General features: G+C 36.3%; 1 protein-coding gene across 2 annotated transcripts in view; it reads right to left on the reverse strand.

Annotated features, from left to right (window-relative positions):
* Positions 1-15,263: 15,263 nt before the first annotated feature.
* Positions 15,264-16,958, reverse strand: part of RBM26 (RNA binding motif protein 26) — an 83,122-nt gene continuing 81,427 nt past the window's right edge. The window contains exon 22 of one of the 2 annotated variants that reach the window (XM_042928660.1): positions 15,264-15,456. In XM_042928660.1, coding sequence (XP_042784594.1) covers positions 15,436-15,456 — 21 coding nt within the window. In that variant the 3' untranslated portion in view covers positions 15,264-15,435. Of the gene's footprint in view, positions 15,460-16,958 lie in introns of both variants that reach the window. The other variant, XM_042928649.1, reaches the window with a different exon arrangement.

Consider the following 16,958-nt stretch of genomic DNA (forward strand, 5'->3'; position numbering starts at 1 on the left):
CATCTTTTTCAGCTGCGTGTGATCCCCTTAGAAGTCCAAACACCAGCTGTGAGTCAGTTCTCTTCCATGACAGCTATCTGTTCCCTTCTATTCTTTGCTGTTGAAAGAACAATGACTGCCTCCATTACTTTTAAGCTGTTGTAACTAGCACTCCATTACCTATTTTTGTAAACTGTTACATGAAATTTATCACTGGGAGACAAGAAGGCAACATGCTATATATGCATGAACTGAATAAAAGATGCACAGTGACCAATCACAGACAGACTTAGAAAGAAGCAATGTGATTGTTTACTGATCATGATGCACATCTCTTATTTACGCAGTCATTTGTGGACTTAAGAGATAGTGATGAAGTTAGTACTTTAAACACTCACAGTTAATACACTATGGTAACTGATTGTGAATCGTAGTGTGTGGGACTGGTGTTATTAAAACTGTGGTAAGTAAAATTCATGTACATTGGGGTAGTCTAGAGCAAAGACTGCCTGTAGTTATTTGTATTAAGACTCAACTATTTGGGGGCTCCTGAATGGTTCAGTTGGTTAAGTGTCTGATGTCAGCTCACGTCGTGATCTCATTGTTCTTGAGTTCCAGCCCTGCATAGGGCTCTATGCTGACAGCTCAGAGCCTGGAGCCTGCTCCAGATTCTGTATTTCCCTCTCTCTCTGCCCCTCCCCTGTTCGCACTCTCTCTCTCAAAAATAAATAAACATTAAAACGTTTTTTTAAAAGACAAGTATTTGAGGGTTCATAACTTAATTTCTTTTGAATCATAATTTATCCATTTCAACAAATGTACCTCCAAACAGACCTGACTAACCTTTACTTTTGAAGCAAATTCATGGAAAATTTTCAAACGAGGGTTATCCATTTCCTTCTATTCTTTATTCCTTCATTCTATTGACACCTTTCCTAGAGTTCACACACTAGACATGAATCATGGTGGCTCATGCCCATTGGCCTATTTTCACTGTGGGATGCTCTATTCAGCAGACTTTTGTTAAGCACAGCCAACGATTACATGAGAGTGGGTACCTGATACAGACATAGATTATAGTTGTCTGGGACAAAGTTTGAGTCACTGTTTACAGTTCTCCATAATTTCCTGTTTTAGAATTTTACACCCATGCTCTTTCCCATGAGACATTGCTTTATTAGAGTAAGAAGAGTATATTTTTACCATATTGGTGGCTTTGGCTGTGCCTTGCTTGAGCTGATGCAATATGGGTAGATGTGACAATGTACCAGACTGATGTCTCAAGAAGCATGACTTATTCGATTATCTACCATGAGAAGAGAATGCCCCAGAATGAACATATATGAAACATAGCTGAAGCCAACCCGTAGACTCAAGCAAAGCTTCTCAGTTGACTCCAGTTCTAGATCAGCTGAATCACTGTCAACCTATAGACATGCAGAAGAATAAAGCCTTATTGTAAGCTACTGGGTTTTTTGGATGTTTTCCTACACATCTGTAGTTTTTTTGTTTGTTGTCATTGTTGCTGTTGTTTTTGCAATAGTTGATTGATGTAGGACAACAGAGTGCATTTAGCCAATTAGAAAATCCCTCCAAAAATGTATATTGGAAAATACAGAAAAGTGGAAGGATCAGAATGGAGTAGAGACACAGAAAAGGATGAGATATTATGGAAAAAGAGGCACAGAGTAATGTTACCAACCTTGACTAATTTTGGAATTCCAGGCCATATATACCTCTGAAGACAGTTTTCTCCAAGACATTGAGCCCACAAGGGGTACCTGAAGCAGCCTGAGTTCTTTGCAACACGAAGAGTTCAACTCTCACTATTCCACAGCTTCCATGCCTCCTAAGATCAGGGCTTCAGAGTATATTAGAAGCAGATGGAGGGGAGAAAGAGAAATGATGAGACTTTCCACAGCATTCTCTATATCTAAAGCAGACCAGGTCTGAGGGCAAATCCAATTCATCCTTCTGAATAAGGCACTGGGAGTAGATGGTAGAACTAGCCTGCATCCATTTTCCTTATAACTATGTGGGCCTTTCCTTTGCCCTAAGACATGGAGCCCATAGGAAGTATTCTATTCTCTGAGCCTTTCAGATAAGTAAAAATACATTAAGCCATTACCATATTCCAAGAAAATCCTTAATCCACATAATTTCGTCAGATTTTCTCAATAGTTCAGTGAGAAGGTGGTATTTTTTTTTACTTCCATTTTACATATGAGGAGACTGAGATGGACACTGTAAATTAGTTGCTTGAGGTCACATAGTGACTAAACCCCAGGTGTTCCACCTCCATTCTCCAGTCATCTTATACCGGTTGTTTTTAGGAAGTAGTGGCAGGAACCAAAGTACCAACTCTTGCCCTGGAAAGATTTTCATTACCCTAATCATCAAGATACAGTCCTTGAAAGAAGCAAACAGTTCAGGGGGGTGGGAGGGAATCTTTTTCTTTTACTCACAACAAGCATAGACAAACACATTTTTCCCTTACACTGGATGTTTTTATTCTGGCACTAGGCTTTGTTATTCTGTCTTCCTTCCCTGGGATTCCCCCGCTCCTCAATAGTCCTTCCTACACCTTTTTTATTTTATAATTTCCCTTCTTCTGAGTGGCCTGAATGGCTCAGTTGGTTGAGCACTGGACTCTTGATTTAGGCTGAGGTCATGATCCCAGCTTCATGGGATCGAGCCCCACTTCGGGTTCCATGCTGAGTGTGGAGCCTGCTCAAGATTTTCTTTTCCTCTGCCTTTGCCCCTCTCCCCTACTTGTGTTCTCTCTCTCTCTCTTTCTCTCTCTAAAAAAAATTAAATAAATAAAATATAATTTCCCTTCTCCCTTTCCCCAGAAAAATCCAGGGTAGCCTAATCCATTTATTTGACAAACATTTGGGTGCTTATTACTATCAGCAAGTTACTTACATTTTGTAATGGACAATTACAATATTCCAGCAATGTTAAGATTTCTAGGGATTGGGTGAAAACAGTAATCCACATATCCTAACACCTCACGCTGCCTCAGTTCTGAGCAAAAGAACTTTCTATCAAAACTGACTTGAAACACAGAATTCCATTAGTTCCATGCATTTCTTTCGGCCATATCACACTTGGGCAGTCCTCAAATGATGGGGCTGTGATGACTATGTTCTCATGTGCTCTGTCACTCTTCTCACAACTCATTCTGCCATCCTTTCCACCGTGCACCCTGAAATGTCTATCAGTTACAAATTCTCTTACGTTCTTCCCTCCTTCCCATTGACTCTCTTCCTTCAGTCTGTAAAATATGGACCTTTCCTTTGCTTTACCCAGCAAAGTCTTCAAACTACCATCCTAAATTTTGCCTCCCATTCTGAATTTCCTACATTCATTCTCTACCAAACATCAGTCTGACTTCTCCTTCCATGAAACTGCCCATAGCCTTTTGAATCGGCAAATCCACGGGTCCTCGCTGTTCTGATCTTACGTCTTATTTTATCAAGCCCCCATGTGTGATGTTCTCGTCCTCATTGGCTTTTGTGACATCCTTTCAATTAGGTCTTCTTTTTTTTCCTAGCAACTCATTTTCATCTACTCCTCTGGCCCTTGCACATGTTGGGGTTTACCATCCTTAGTTTTCCTGCTTTGCATGCTACCTGTCCTAACTGGGAAATCTCATTCATATAGTGCCTCTGGTTCTTAGGCTTGTATCTCCGTCCCAGACTTCTCTCCTATACTTTGGGTAGCAGACATCTGCCTACAGGATATTTCTGTTTTGATATCCCATGAGGCCCTGAAGCTCAATATGTCAGACATGAATTCAACTCCTTTTCTTGTTCTACAAACTTTCTCCCAATCCCACAGGCCCAACTCAGGGTATGACACAGCCAAACTTGGTTGCTCAGCCTAGAATCCAGGAGTCTCCCTGCCCCTACTATGCCCAGTGTCTCCCTTGCTTCCAGTACATCCTCCTCATCACTGTAAAAAATGAACTGCAAATATAATCACTTCACATTCCTCTGCCCTCATCTCTGTCTTCCACTCCATCCCCTTCTTTCTTCTAAACTTTCAAAACTTTCCATGCCTCCCCGACACCTTAGCATGATGAAATTCAATGTTCTTACCATGCTCTGAACCATGTTTCTTTCCAGACTCTTTGTATTCTAGCTTCCATTTCTTTTAAAACCCTTTACATTCCAATCGCTTCATGCTCCTGGCCACTTCTCTCAGTACTTTTCTTTTCTTTTCTTTTTTTAATTTTTAAATGTTTATTTTTGAGACGGAGAGAGACAGAGCACAAGCGGGGGAGGGGCAGAGAGAGAGGGAGACACAAAATCTGAAGCAGGCTCTAGGCTCCAAGTTGTCAGCACAATGTATGAGAGTTTATTTTCATAAATTGATATTTATGGGAATTTTTCCCCCTACATATCAGGAAAGAGAGTAGATAGAGCAGAAAAGGATTATAAAAGAGATGGCAAGATATTTGTTGACTCACTGGCTTGAGAGGTTTAGGGCAATAAGTAAAAGGAGCTGTGTTCGAGAAAGAACAGATGCTACGCATTGTGTCCCAGGAACAAAGACTGATGGAGCTGGAGAGGGGTCAGTGACTTCTTCAGACTGCAGTGCAGCACTGCCACCCTGAAGGTGTGGTGTGGGTAGGGGAGAGGCACTGTGAGGTCTGGGTGCACCCAGTAAAGCAGTGTTTTAACAGAGACCACTGTGATTGGCCATAGAGGCTGTGGTGAAGGGTCCAGTTGAATCTGGTGGGGAAGAATGTGAGGGGACTAGTTAAGGCAGATATTCAGGGAATGCTCAGGTGTAACTGGGAAAGAAGGTAAAGCAGAGGGAGTGCTATTCAGCAGTTGTACGGGGGGTGGGGAGACCATGCAGCAAATGATATTCCCACTAGCTGAAAAGAAAACTGAAGTCATCTAACGGAAACTCTGAGTTCTACTACCAAACTTTCCCAGAACACGAAATTTTCTTCCCCTCCTTGCTGCCAATTAAAATGGAGGACTTGTGTCTACTACTCTCTAAGGACACTCTTTCTAAATGTGCTTTGGATCTTTTCTTATCCTATGTTTTTAAACTACCATTATTGTTCATTCTATCTTATTAGAACTCCTTTCTGTAAAGATTTTAAAGTGTTTTTTGTCTTGTTTTTGTTTGTTTGTTTGTTTTTCGAGAGACAGAGAAAGCATGAGCAGGGGAGGGGCAGAGAGGAGGGAGAGAGAGAGAGAGAGAGAGAGAGAGAGAGAGAGAGAGAGAGAGAGAGAATCCCAAGCAGGCTCCACACTGGCTTGAACTCACGACTCATGAGATTATGACCTGAGCCAAAACCAAGAGTCGAATGCTTAACCTACTGAGTCACCCAGGGGCCCCTCTGTAAAGATTTGAACATGATTGTCTGGCCTTCTATTATCCTACCTGCCTTGCAAACTACTAATCTCTCTCTCTTCCACCTTTAAAACTCTTCTAAAAAAACCTACCTGTACTCTGTTTCTATATCCTTGTCTTCCTTTTACTCTTTAGCCTATTCATTTTGGCTCCCATATCCGTCATTAAAAAGCAAATAAGCAAGGGGCACCTGGGTGGCTCAGTCAGTTAAGTGTCTGACTTCGGCTCAGGTCATGATCTCCCAGCTCATGAATTCGAGCCCCATGTCGGGCTCTGTGCTGACAGCTCAGAGCCTGGAGCCTGCTTCGGATTCTGTGTCTCCCTCCCTCTCTCTGTCCCTCCCCCACTCACGCTCTCAAAAATAAACATTAAAAAAATAATCAAAACAAAACAGAAACATTCCAGAGTCATTAATGACTTCCTTATCCTAAAATCCAATGGACATTTTTCATATTTCATCTTACTTTGCCTTGTAACATTTGACACTTTTATCACTCCCTCCTCCCTAAAACAAATTTTTGTTGTTGTTTTGGCCCCTATTTGTAATTACCATCCTGGTTTTCTTCCCACCTCTTTGGCTGTCCTAATTCTTTGCAGAATCTGCCTATATCACAGAAGTTCTTCATTCTATATGTGATCTCTAGGAATCTCAATCTTATAGATTAAGGTTTCTATGCTAAATAATTCTCAAATTGTGTATCTCTGCATTGCAGTCACACTGGGCTTCTTTCCGTTCTTCAAATATACCATACTTGGTCCCTGTATAGTATTTTTGTACAAAATTGTTCATTCCTCAAGAATATGCTCCCCCTCTAATAAACTCCTACTCAGCTTTCAGATCTCAACTAAAAGATCACTTTTCGTGGGAAGACTTTCCTGACATCAAAGGTCAGGTTCATTCACTTTATACTCCATAAAACTCTGCTTCTTTCCTTCAGAGAATTTAATTTATAATTTTGCTTTTGTTCTATGTTTCTTTTCTCTTTTGAATGATTTCAACGTGCTCCCTGCCCCCCCCAACCCCTGAACTATGGTAAAGGGCAAGAAAAGCAAGGTAAGTATCAGTTGTTTTCATCTTCACCCACCTTTCCATAGGCGAGCTCTGCCCTTCCTCAGTATGAAGTCTCTTTTAGGCAGCAGTGCTGACTGGAAGAGTAAAAGGTCAACATGTATGTAGAACTACTTCATTTACTGGCACTGGTTGTAGTGTAACCAGTGGGAGAAGTAAATCTGCAGTACTTCCAGAAATTCTCAAGCATGCAAACTCAATTGACTCCTCTTACAAATATACCTCAAATACTTGCTCTCCGGACCTTATTCTTTATGAGGAACACACATCTTTCCGAGACATTTCCCCAGATAGTGCCCTAAAATGGAAGTAGATGTTACTCTGCCTTTATGTTTTTCTCAAATTAAGCTTTTTGAGATAATTTAAATCCACATGCAGTTGCAAGAAATAAAGGTCTCATGTATCCTTTACCAAATTTCCTCTCATGGTAATATCTTGCAAAACTATAGTATAAGATCACAACCAGCTTACTGACATTGGTAGTCAAGAGACAGAACATTTCCATTACCTTAAGGATCCCTCAGGTTGTCACACCCACCACCTCCATAATCCCCTGGCAACTACTATGTTCCCATCTTTATAATTATGTCATTTCAAGAATGTTATGTAAATGGAACCACACACTATGTAACCTTTGGGGATTGGCTTCTTTTCATTCAGCATAGTCTTTGGAAATTCATCCAGGTGTGGCATGTATTAATATTTCTTTTTTTGCTGAGTAGTACTTCATGGAATGAATGTATCAGATTAATCACTCACTCATTGGAAGTCATATGGGTTGTTTCCTGGTTTTTATTATGAACAGTTATGTACAGGTATTTGTGTGAAAAAAAAAAGTTAAATGCCCGGGTGTACAATTATTGTTGGATATGATAACTGCATGTTTAGCTATTTAAGAAAACACTTTTCCAGACTGGCTATACAATTTAACGTTCCCACAAGCAATCTACGAGTGATCCAGTTTCTCTGCATCCTTGCCAGCGTTTGGTTTTGTCACTATTTTTTCTTTGGCCATTCTGATAATATGTAAGGATATCTCATTGTGGTTTTAATTTCCACTTCCCTAATGGCAGATGTCGAATATCTTTTCATGTGCTTGTCACCTGAACATTACCTTCAGTAAAATGTTTGTCTTTTGCCCATGTTCTAGTTGGATTGTTTGCTTTTTATTGTTGAACTTTAAGAATTATATATTCTGGGGCACCTGTGTGGTACAGTCGGTTGAGCATCTGACTCTTGGTTTCAGCTCAGGCCATGATCGTGAGTTCGAGCCCTGCATCAGGCTATGTGCTGACAGTGTGGAGCATGCTTGGGATTCTCTCTCCCTCTCTTTGCTCCTCCCTTGCTTGCTCTCTCAAAGTAAACATGTATTAAAAAATAATTATATATTCTGTATCCAGTGCTGACACATACTAGATGTGGATTGTAAATAATTTCTCCCACTTTTGTAGCCTATGTTACTATCTATCCTCTTAACAGATTCTTTCACAGAGCAAGTTTTGATTAAGTCCAATTTATCATGCTGTTATGGATCATACTTTTGGCATCAAGTCTAAACTTTTGCCTAGTCCTAGATCCCAAAGAATTTCTCCTTTATCCTATTTCCTTCAAGTTCTGTAGTTTTACATTTAAGTCATTGATCCATTTAGAGTTAATTGTTGAATACATTGAATCTTAGGTCTGGGAACAGGGCATTTTGTTTTTCGCCAATGGTGATTGTTCCAGGATCACTTGAAAAGGTTTATTTTCTCCAATTGTTTTTACCTTGCCAAAAATCATTTGGGCATATTCACGTGCATCTTTATGAGATCTGTGTTCTGTCTCCTTGATCCATGTGTTTATCCTTCCCATCAAGATCCATCCATCATAAACAGTCTCAATTACTGTAGCTGTAAGTCTTGGAATTGGACTCCTTCCACATTGTCTTTTTCAAAATTATTGTATTCTAGTGCTTTTCCATATAAATTTTAGGAGAATCTTGTTATACACACACACACACACACACACACACACACACACACACACAACTTCTTGGGATTTTGATAAGCATTAAACCTGCATATGAATTTGGAGAATTGACACTTATTATGTTGGATTTTCCAATCCATGAAGCATCTCTCCGTTTACTGAGGCCTTCTTTATGGGCATTGTGTAGTTTTCAGCACACAAGCCCTGTCCACGGTTTGTTAGATTTACATTTAGGTAGATCTTTTTGTTTTTTCCAGGTATGGGTGTACCTACCATTGTGTATCTAATTTCACTCTCCCAAGTGCTCAATGTTAGTATATAAAAATACGATTTTTATGTTTATTTGTAGCAAGCCATAGCTAGAACTGCACATAGGAAGGCCTTAAGTGTTCGCATTTTGGAAAATTCCCAGGCAAGAGCGGTCACAGGTAGGGCACAGAATATAGCTGTGGAAATCTTAGGAAATTGAAGTTGGTTGGACATTATATCTGAATGGTTTGGCCTATGACTTCATGTGGGAATATAAATTGTGCTGAGGTGCTCTTGTGGCAGATTAAAAGGGTGTCTTTTTTGGTGGTGGTGGTGGTGGGATAACTTGGAACTCACTCAGGTTGCTATCATCACACCTATATTGAGTGCTTCCCATAAGGAACGGAAGAGGAACCCTGAATTAATGTACTCTCGGATGCGTGTTAACGTAATTTTTATACATTTGATGCTCAATAAAGTTTGTCAGTTGCGGGGGGGACAAAAACAAAAATGTATTACTTGCTTATAGGATGCTTTCCTTCCATTAGAACTTTAGCAAATTCAAGATTAAATCTGGTCTTCCCATCTTCAGCACCTTAGAAGGCTCTGTTCTTTTGTGAGTACCCCCAATTTGAGGAGTCTCTCCTATTTTTCAATGGAAATCTTGATCAAACAAAATTTAAAAACCCACTCTAGGTTAATCAAAGAACGGTTGGTTAGGATTCTATTTCATTTTTAATATATGTAGTTTTCATCCATTTAGTATTTACAAATATGACACATGTGAGGGCTGTCATGGCTAACAATCAGATCAGTACTCAAAGAATATTTTTGTTAAAAGTTACCTGTTTGGTGCTTAAATTCTTACCTCATTCAGACATGACAATTGTTAAGTGCCAGAGATCTTCTTTTCTATCATTTCTTTAATTTCTGTTAACTCTGAACATTAACTTGATTAAAAAAAAATATATGAAATTGACATACCACCTACTACACTTACAACACAAAAATACTACTACATTGAACTTAGTACCAATATGACTGCTGACCATTTCTACTCCAAAATCTCAGACCTCTACAATTTCTATTTCTTCCTAACACCAATTTCTAAAAAAAAAAGGGGGGGGGGGATGGTCATGTCCCTAAAATATTTTATTTAAATAAGACCTTTGGAATAAGTAACATTTCAACATTAAAAACGTTCCAAAATGTGGAAGACTTTCAAGGCTTACTTTGAAATTTGCACTCTATCCTCCTTGAAGTCAGAAGTCTTTTCATTAATTCCACATCCTAAATTCAAAATCCTCAAAATACATTGCATACTGTATTTTAAATAATCAGAATCATGATTCTCTTTAGCACTGAATACAAAGTGCATTCTTGTACACTTCATAACACATTTTAGGTTTAAAAAAAAAAGTGGATCAAATACTGGCAAGAGAAGTCTGCCACATTCCAAACCCTCAAATACTAGAATTTAATGACATATGATACAGCATATTAAATATTAGATAAAACATCATTACATAAATAGCTCAGGAAAATGTTCATGGTTTGCAAGGACTTTTATTTTTCTCAAGAATCTAGATTATCTTTTCAAAAACTTTTTTTTTTTTTTTTTGGCTTAGGACATAGAAATAAAATACATATGGAACCCATCCTCCCACTTCTTTATAATTTTCTTTCAGCCTATTTCATGCTTTGTTTCAGAAACAAATGTTCATGAATTTCATGGGGAAAATTGTTTTTTCTGGAGAAAAGGAATTTAGAGAGAGAAAAAATATGGGGAGTTTATTGTTGCTATAAATTACATGGTCTTTGTGTATCTAGTGGATGTGGTATTGAGAAATGGAAATTCCAGTCCTGATTCTGCCATTCTTAAAATCTTATTTAATAAATGTAAAGATTATCATTCTATCTTTCAAAAGACTAGTTACAAGACTGCAAAAGTTCTTAAAAATTTATAAAATGCCATAACAAAATTATAAAAATCTGTAGTTCCAAGGAAAAAAATTTGCTACGGTATACAAAATCTTGGCAATGACATATTGTAGAAAATACTAATAATCGTGTCAACTAATGCATCCAAGCTGAACTACTGTATCAGGCATAATTTGGCTCCTGCTAAAACATGAATATAAATTCAACAAATTTTAACACGTGCAAAAAACTGAATTTACAGAGTTCTCCAAAGCTAGAATACTAAAGTATCTAGGCGTTTACACATTATGTCCTTTGTAAAAGATCAACTGAGAAAGTCTCACGAGTTTTAAAAACAAGTATACTTTGGCCCAAAAGTTTTGAGAATTCATCTCGAAGGAATAACCAAAGATGCTCAAGGATACAGTATCATTTATATTAAAATAAAAAATAGAAAGAAAGGCCTTACATGCCTAAAATGAGGATTGACTCAATACATTAGGCTTTATCTACAAACTGGAAGGGCTTTAAAAATGGTATAAACCTAGTATCATAAGTGAAAAAAGACTACAAAACAGTATACATTATATAACCCCATTTTTAAATGCTCTGTGATCACTTATAACAGGCTTTCAATCATCCTTTTTAATTTCTAGCTTTTCTACATAACAGGTATGACATGTGATTTAAAAACAAAAAAATTTAAGACCAAATTCATATTTCATGCAGAAATATTGTTTCAGGTTAAGTGAAAGCTGACAACACACTCAATCTGCAAATATTCCACAGGGGCTGTATATGTAAAGTATATATTACATAAAGTATGTTTTAAGAACAATTTTACTAAGTACATCATTATTTATTAACCAAAGTCCTCTACTATTTCAAGCCAGAGTCCTCTACTATCGCATAACCAGATTTAACTAGATTTTTATCAAGACTTATGACTTTGAGATTGATAATGTATTTTCTTGTAGAAGCAGTGTCACAAGTGGTAGACAGATGATTACCAAGCTTATTTAACCCACGTTATAGGTGATAGAAGGTATATCTGCAATGAACACAAAAGAATATGGCAATATTTATCACTCAATGCAATTAAATATGAAATGAACATGCTGAATGCTGGAAAAGCAGGTCAAATCAGACCAGAAGAATAAATGTTGAGATGAAAACTGAACATTATGGAGGGACGTTCCAAAAAGTGTCAATGGCTTTAGAGGCTGACAGTATAAGCACTTTACATCTAGTTTCACTTCAGAATATATGGCAGTCTTTCTTTGACATCACAATAGTACTCTAGCGTTATTACTCATGATAATGATAAGGAGAAGCACTGTGGCCTTCAAACAGAATAGAGATCAATTCTAGCAGAAAAGAGGCAGGAATTGGAAGAAGGGTATGAAGGATTTGTAGGTGTGTGAGAAAAGGAGTCATCAGGCCAACAACACACAGGTACCAAAGGTGACTTAGAACAATTTAAAGTGGGAATGGAGGGTAGAGAGGGGAAGAGGCAACCTGGAGCCATTTGTATAGAAACATAAACATTTTCAGAATTCTCAATTGTACAATGCCTGAGGGCTGCAAATTTTTCTTTCTACTAGGTCATATAACTGATGCAAGATGCAGGACAATTTTAAAAAGTTAACAACTGTTTTTAGTAAGACTATTTTATTTAAAAATTTTCAAAATATAAAAATAATAAACATTATGGATATTTAACAAACAAAACAACATAATTCAACTATAAATAATAAAAATGTTGACAACCCCACATAAACATGTAACACTATAAACATTCTAAGCATACAAGAGTAGTTTTCTAGTTCAAGTTTTACCTTTTTCAGTTCAAGTTTTATTATCATTTTGAAAAATAAACAAAAAAAAGCTGCTACAGCTTAACCAATTACTTTCGCTCCACTCAAAGAGCAGGGAATTTTTTCCCCATGCCAACACACATTCGTGAAATGGGATACTTATGGGCACAGGTATTAAAAACTGGAACAACCCAGTCTCCAGACAAGAAAAGACTCCTTTGGTGTTTTTAGGTTCAACAATCCACAGAACTTGAGTACAACTAAACCACTTATTAAAGGAAATCTTGTGCCAGATAACATGTTCTGAAGTAATAACACACCCAAAACAGGTTCAGGATTCTGAGAATCAAAAGTAAGTATCTATGAATGCTTTGCTGATACTTAAAAATTGTATCTTTAGAACATTCACTAAGGTGCTGGAATGAGTCTTATAGATGTAGAGAACAATCTACACAACCAACGCAAAACTTGTACAATGTAAATAATACATCTCTTTTCAACTCATCAAATGTTCTATAAATATTTAAGAATTACCCTGCCTCCTGTTCAGCAAAGACAGATGGGAATTTGAAGCAGAGCAGGATTACACCATATTTAAGACTAGAAAAATTTTCCATGTGAAATATGGGAAAACTGAGCCATGCTGAATGTATTGTTGTTTTTATTCTAGCCAGATTAAATTCCTCTTATCAAAAGAGCTAATGACAAACTGAAGAGACTATTTTCTTTTTTGGAAGCTGGGCACAAATAAGCATACTGTCATTCTGTATCGTATCTTTAAATTATGGGGTGTTTCTAATGGACTGGGCTCTTTTCCTGACTCACCACAGACCACTTTTATAATTATGCTGCTAGATTAGAGTAAGTCACAAGTGATCATACATTAAAGCCTAGCAAAGTCTAGATAACAGGTTCAAAAATGATATTGAAAGGTTTTGTAGCACCAATAACTTTTTCCTAAGACACTTGAGGGGCTGCATCACTTTAAAGTATTATTTATCTTGTAAACAAGATCAAAAAATATTCAGTTGATCTGTATTTTGAGCATAAATATTTATAAACTCTATTTAAAAAAAACAAATATAGCATGACTAGAGCCGCTAATAGTGTAAAATCTAAGAATATTGAAAAATATAAAGATATATAAAAGGCTTCCATAATGCAATCATGCAGAGGTAAACTGCTTCAATCAATTACACAAAAGTGATTCTGTACAGTTATCTACACATAGCTCCATGAGAATCCTATTTAGGAAAATGAAATAATGAAAATCCTCATCTTTAATTAATCAACATATAAGGATTTAAATATGTAATGACCTATTGGCTCTCACAGAAATTTTCAAAAAGCACAATGATCTTAATGAGAATCAAATCATCTCGATTTCTGATTCCCAATGGCATATTCAATTTTGTTTTGCTTTATTTTGTTTTTAATTTAAAAGCAAGGGAAAGAAAAAAGAAAGATGACAAAGTAAAGTTGAGGGGGCTGGTATGTGGTCCACATCTAAGAACCAACTGAAACTGTTAACTAGTATGGTCTCTTCAGACTATGTTCTTTGGGCTTCTAACCTAGCAAGTAAATCACTATCACAGGGGAAGAGAATTTTCTTTCCTTAAAAAGAAAAAATACTGAACTAATCTGGGAAAATATCTCCAAACTCCTTGTGGCTATATGCTAGTTTGCAAATGTGAACTAAAACAAAAGTCTAATTTTAAAAATGCCCTGCAGGCTACCAAGTCATAATTATATTAGAAGACTTTCTGAAACATGTACTTTTCCCTTAAATCAAGCCTAATATTCAGGAAGCTGTTGTCAACTAATGTGGATCAAAATAGATAATTTACATTATGATTGATGTGTTCATTCTTTTTATTTTTCACGAAGACAAATGCATTGAATACTCAAAAAGAAGTGTTTGCAGAATAGTCAACTTGGCACAAAAACTATGAAAACATGAGCACGGCTGAATGAAACTAAAAAAAAACAAGGGCAAATAGAATCAAGTGTAATTTCCACTTTTCTAATAAAGAGCTGCTACTAAGAACAACTTCCAAACTTCTCAAATGCCTCATGAGAATCTATGAAGAAATACTCAGAAATTAATTTTCTGAAAACTTCTTTATATGGTGCCCATTACAAAAAATGGTATTTTGGGTGAATATTTAGGATAAGATTTAATCATACTCTTTATAAATAATTTTAAGCCACACTGCTTATAAATAAATATGGACATACACCTTTTAAGACAGTAAAACTATAATCTTTAACAATGTTACACACACAACACAATTTCCCCTTGCTTTTAAGATTGTCTTTGATGTCTTGATTGCAAGTGAGGAAAATATGGACAAACTGTGTAAACCAGACATTTAATAGAAATTTCTCAATATTTATAATCCACAGATCATCCTGTATTATTTGAAAAGAAAGAAAATTATTCTCCTTGTTGGTTTTGAAGAGCTAAGAAATTTTTTAAAAATATTATTTGGGTAAGTGGCCTTGGCAACAACCTCAGTAAGTGTATTTAGAAGAAATAGGCAAGTTATTATAGTGTATAAAAAAGTATTTTAGCATCTGTTCAAAATCATTTAAGTGACTACCTTAACCCCAGAAATGTATCCTAAAACCCAGAAAAATTAAAACCAAACCCATGCTTAACTTTTTAATCATTTTCTTCATTCTAAATTGTTCATGCTAATGAACACAATATCATGGCTTTATAGATTTCTTAGACACAATTTTCAACGTGGCTGAGACTGAACTTATCTCATATTAGGAAACCAAAAGGTCTTTTTCCTTAGTGTTTAAAAAATAAATGGATATAAAGTAAGGGGAGAAGACGTTTAAGAATAAGGTCAGACAAAGCACACACTCAGACATACTTCTGGACTCGGATGTACCAATTAGAGAACTGTGAAGAGACAAAATGCCAATTATAGTACATGTAAACATCTATTCAAATTGATAAAGAGCAAACATAAAATGATAGGATGATATTTTAACAGTCGTCTCCAGACAGGAACAGGTCTTGCTGTTGTAGTCACAAAGCTAAATTCAGGCAATGATGATCTCTCTCTGCTGGAAAAAGAGAAGACTATTAAAAACACTTTGAAAATAGTAAGTAAATCTAAAAACTGAATCACACCATAAATTGATCGCCAACTTTTCTAAACATTAAAAAAAAAAATCTATTTCAGAAAGGAATCAAAATCAAAGTTGAAACAAATTCCACAAAGAATCAGCTTTGGGTTAATGATATTAACAAAACCTCTCTGCATCATGCTTCCTTAAAACATTAAGCCACAAAGATCTCAGCACTACAGCATGGCTGTGGTCTACAATTTCTGCTTAGGAAATGCAGTAACTGACAAAAGAGTAAACTGTTATAGAAGTATGGGTAGGCAAAGTAGTTTTAAGAAATTATGAACAAATTCCAAGACACTGTATATAAAAATTAAAGCAAGAACAATCTTCTTAAATTTCCCAAAGATTTCAAAGTAATTGTGAGTTGGATCTACTTTCCTTAAGCTCCATATGATAATGACTTCATTCTTTAATTAATATAGGACATAAAATTCTATACTAAACACAATGATTAACAACCAAAAATAAAAAGAACACATCAGAATGAGACAGTGCTTGGTATACAAAAGAAGACTAACTTTGGATGATGGGAAGGTAAGTGGATGGATGAAATAAAGTTAATAGGGAGGAGTAATTAGAAAGAAACAAGTAATCTTAAATTGATACAAAAAAAACGCAAAAAAATGCTTTCAGTTACACTAAGTAATGAGTACATATTACTGATAAACTGCAAGAAAGTTATTTACCAAATTAAGAATTTTTCTACTAACAAAGTATGACGTTTTCAATTAGAAATTACTGAGAATGGCAGTCATTTCACCAAGATTTATTTCTTTCTTAGAACTTTTAGGTAGCTAATCTGGAAGATAATCTGTCATCTGATAGGTGTATAATGATCGGAGAGAGAAAAAAAAACTACTCTTCTCTAAAAGCCTGTATACATACCTTAGAATAACTAGCCAGTTCAGGAAGTTAACAAGAACAAGGTAGTTCCTGAGATCTGGGAAAAGGAAATTTTCCTCTCTGCCTTACACACATCATTCCCTGATGGTTTAATCCTAGATTGAATTTTCATTTTTATTTATAGGGCTTTAGAAGAGTAAGAGAAGCCCTGAGAGAAAAGACCAAAAAGTGAACTAATTTAATTAGCCAGAATTTCATGCAGAATTTCATGCAGCCTTTGTTTTAAAAGGCTAAAAGGGAAGGGAAGGGAAGGAAAAAAGCTTACAAATATTTATACAAATTCTAGAAGGACTAAAACTAATTTTCTACAACTGGTTCACATCATGTGTAAGGGGAAGGAAAAAAAAGAATATATAGATTGATAAAGTTTGTATAACACTCTAAAATAACCATTCATATTTCCACATATCAAACAAGCAACTGTTTTTGCTTTCTTAAGTAACCCTTAGAGTCAATGATTAGTGTTCCAAGTAAGATTGGAAATACAGTTCCCATAAACAGTTCTAGTCACAGGAAATTTCCTACATTTA

The sequence above is a fragment of the Panthera leo genome, chromosome A1 (genome assembly GCF_018350215.1).
Source record: "Panthera leo isolate Ple1 chromosome A1, P.leo_Ple1_pat1.1, whole genome shotgun sequence".
NCBI lineage: Eukaryota > Metazoa > Chordata > Mammalia > Carnivora > Felidae > Panthera > Panthera leo.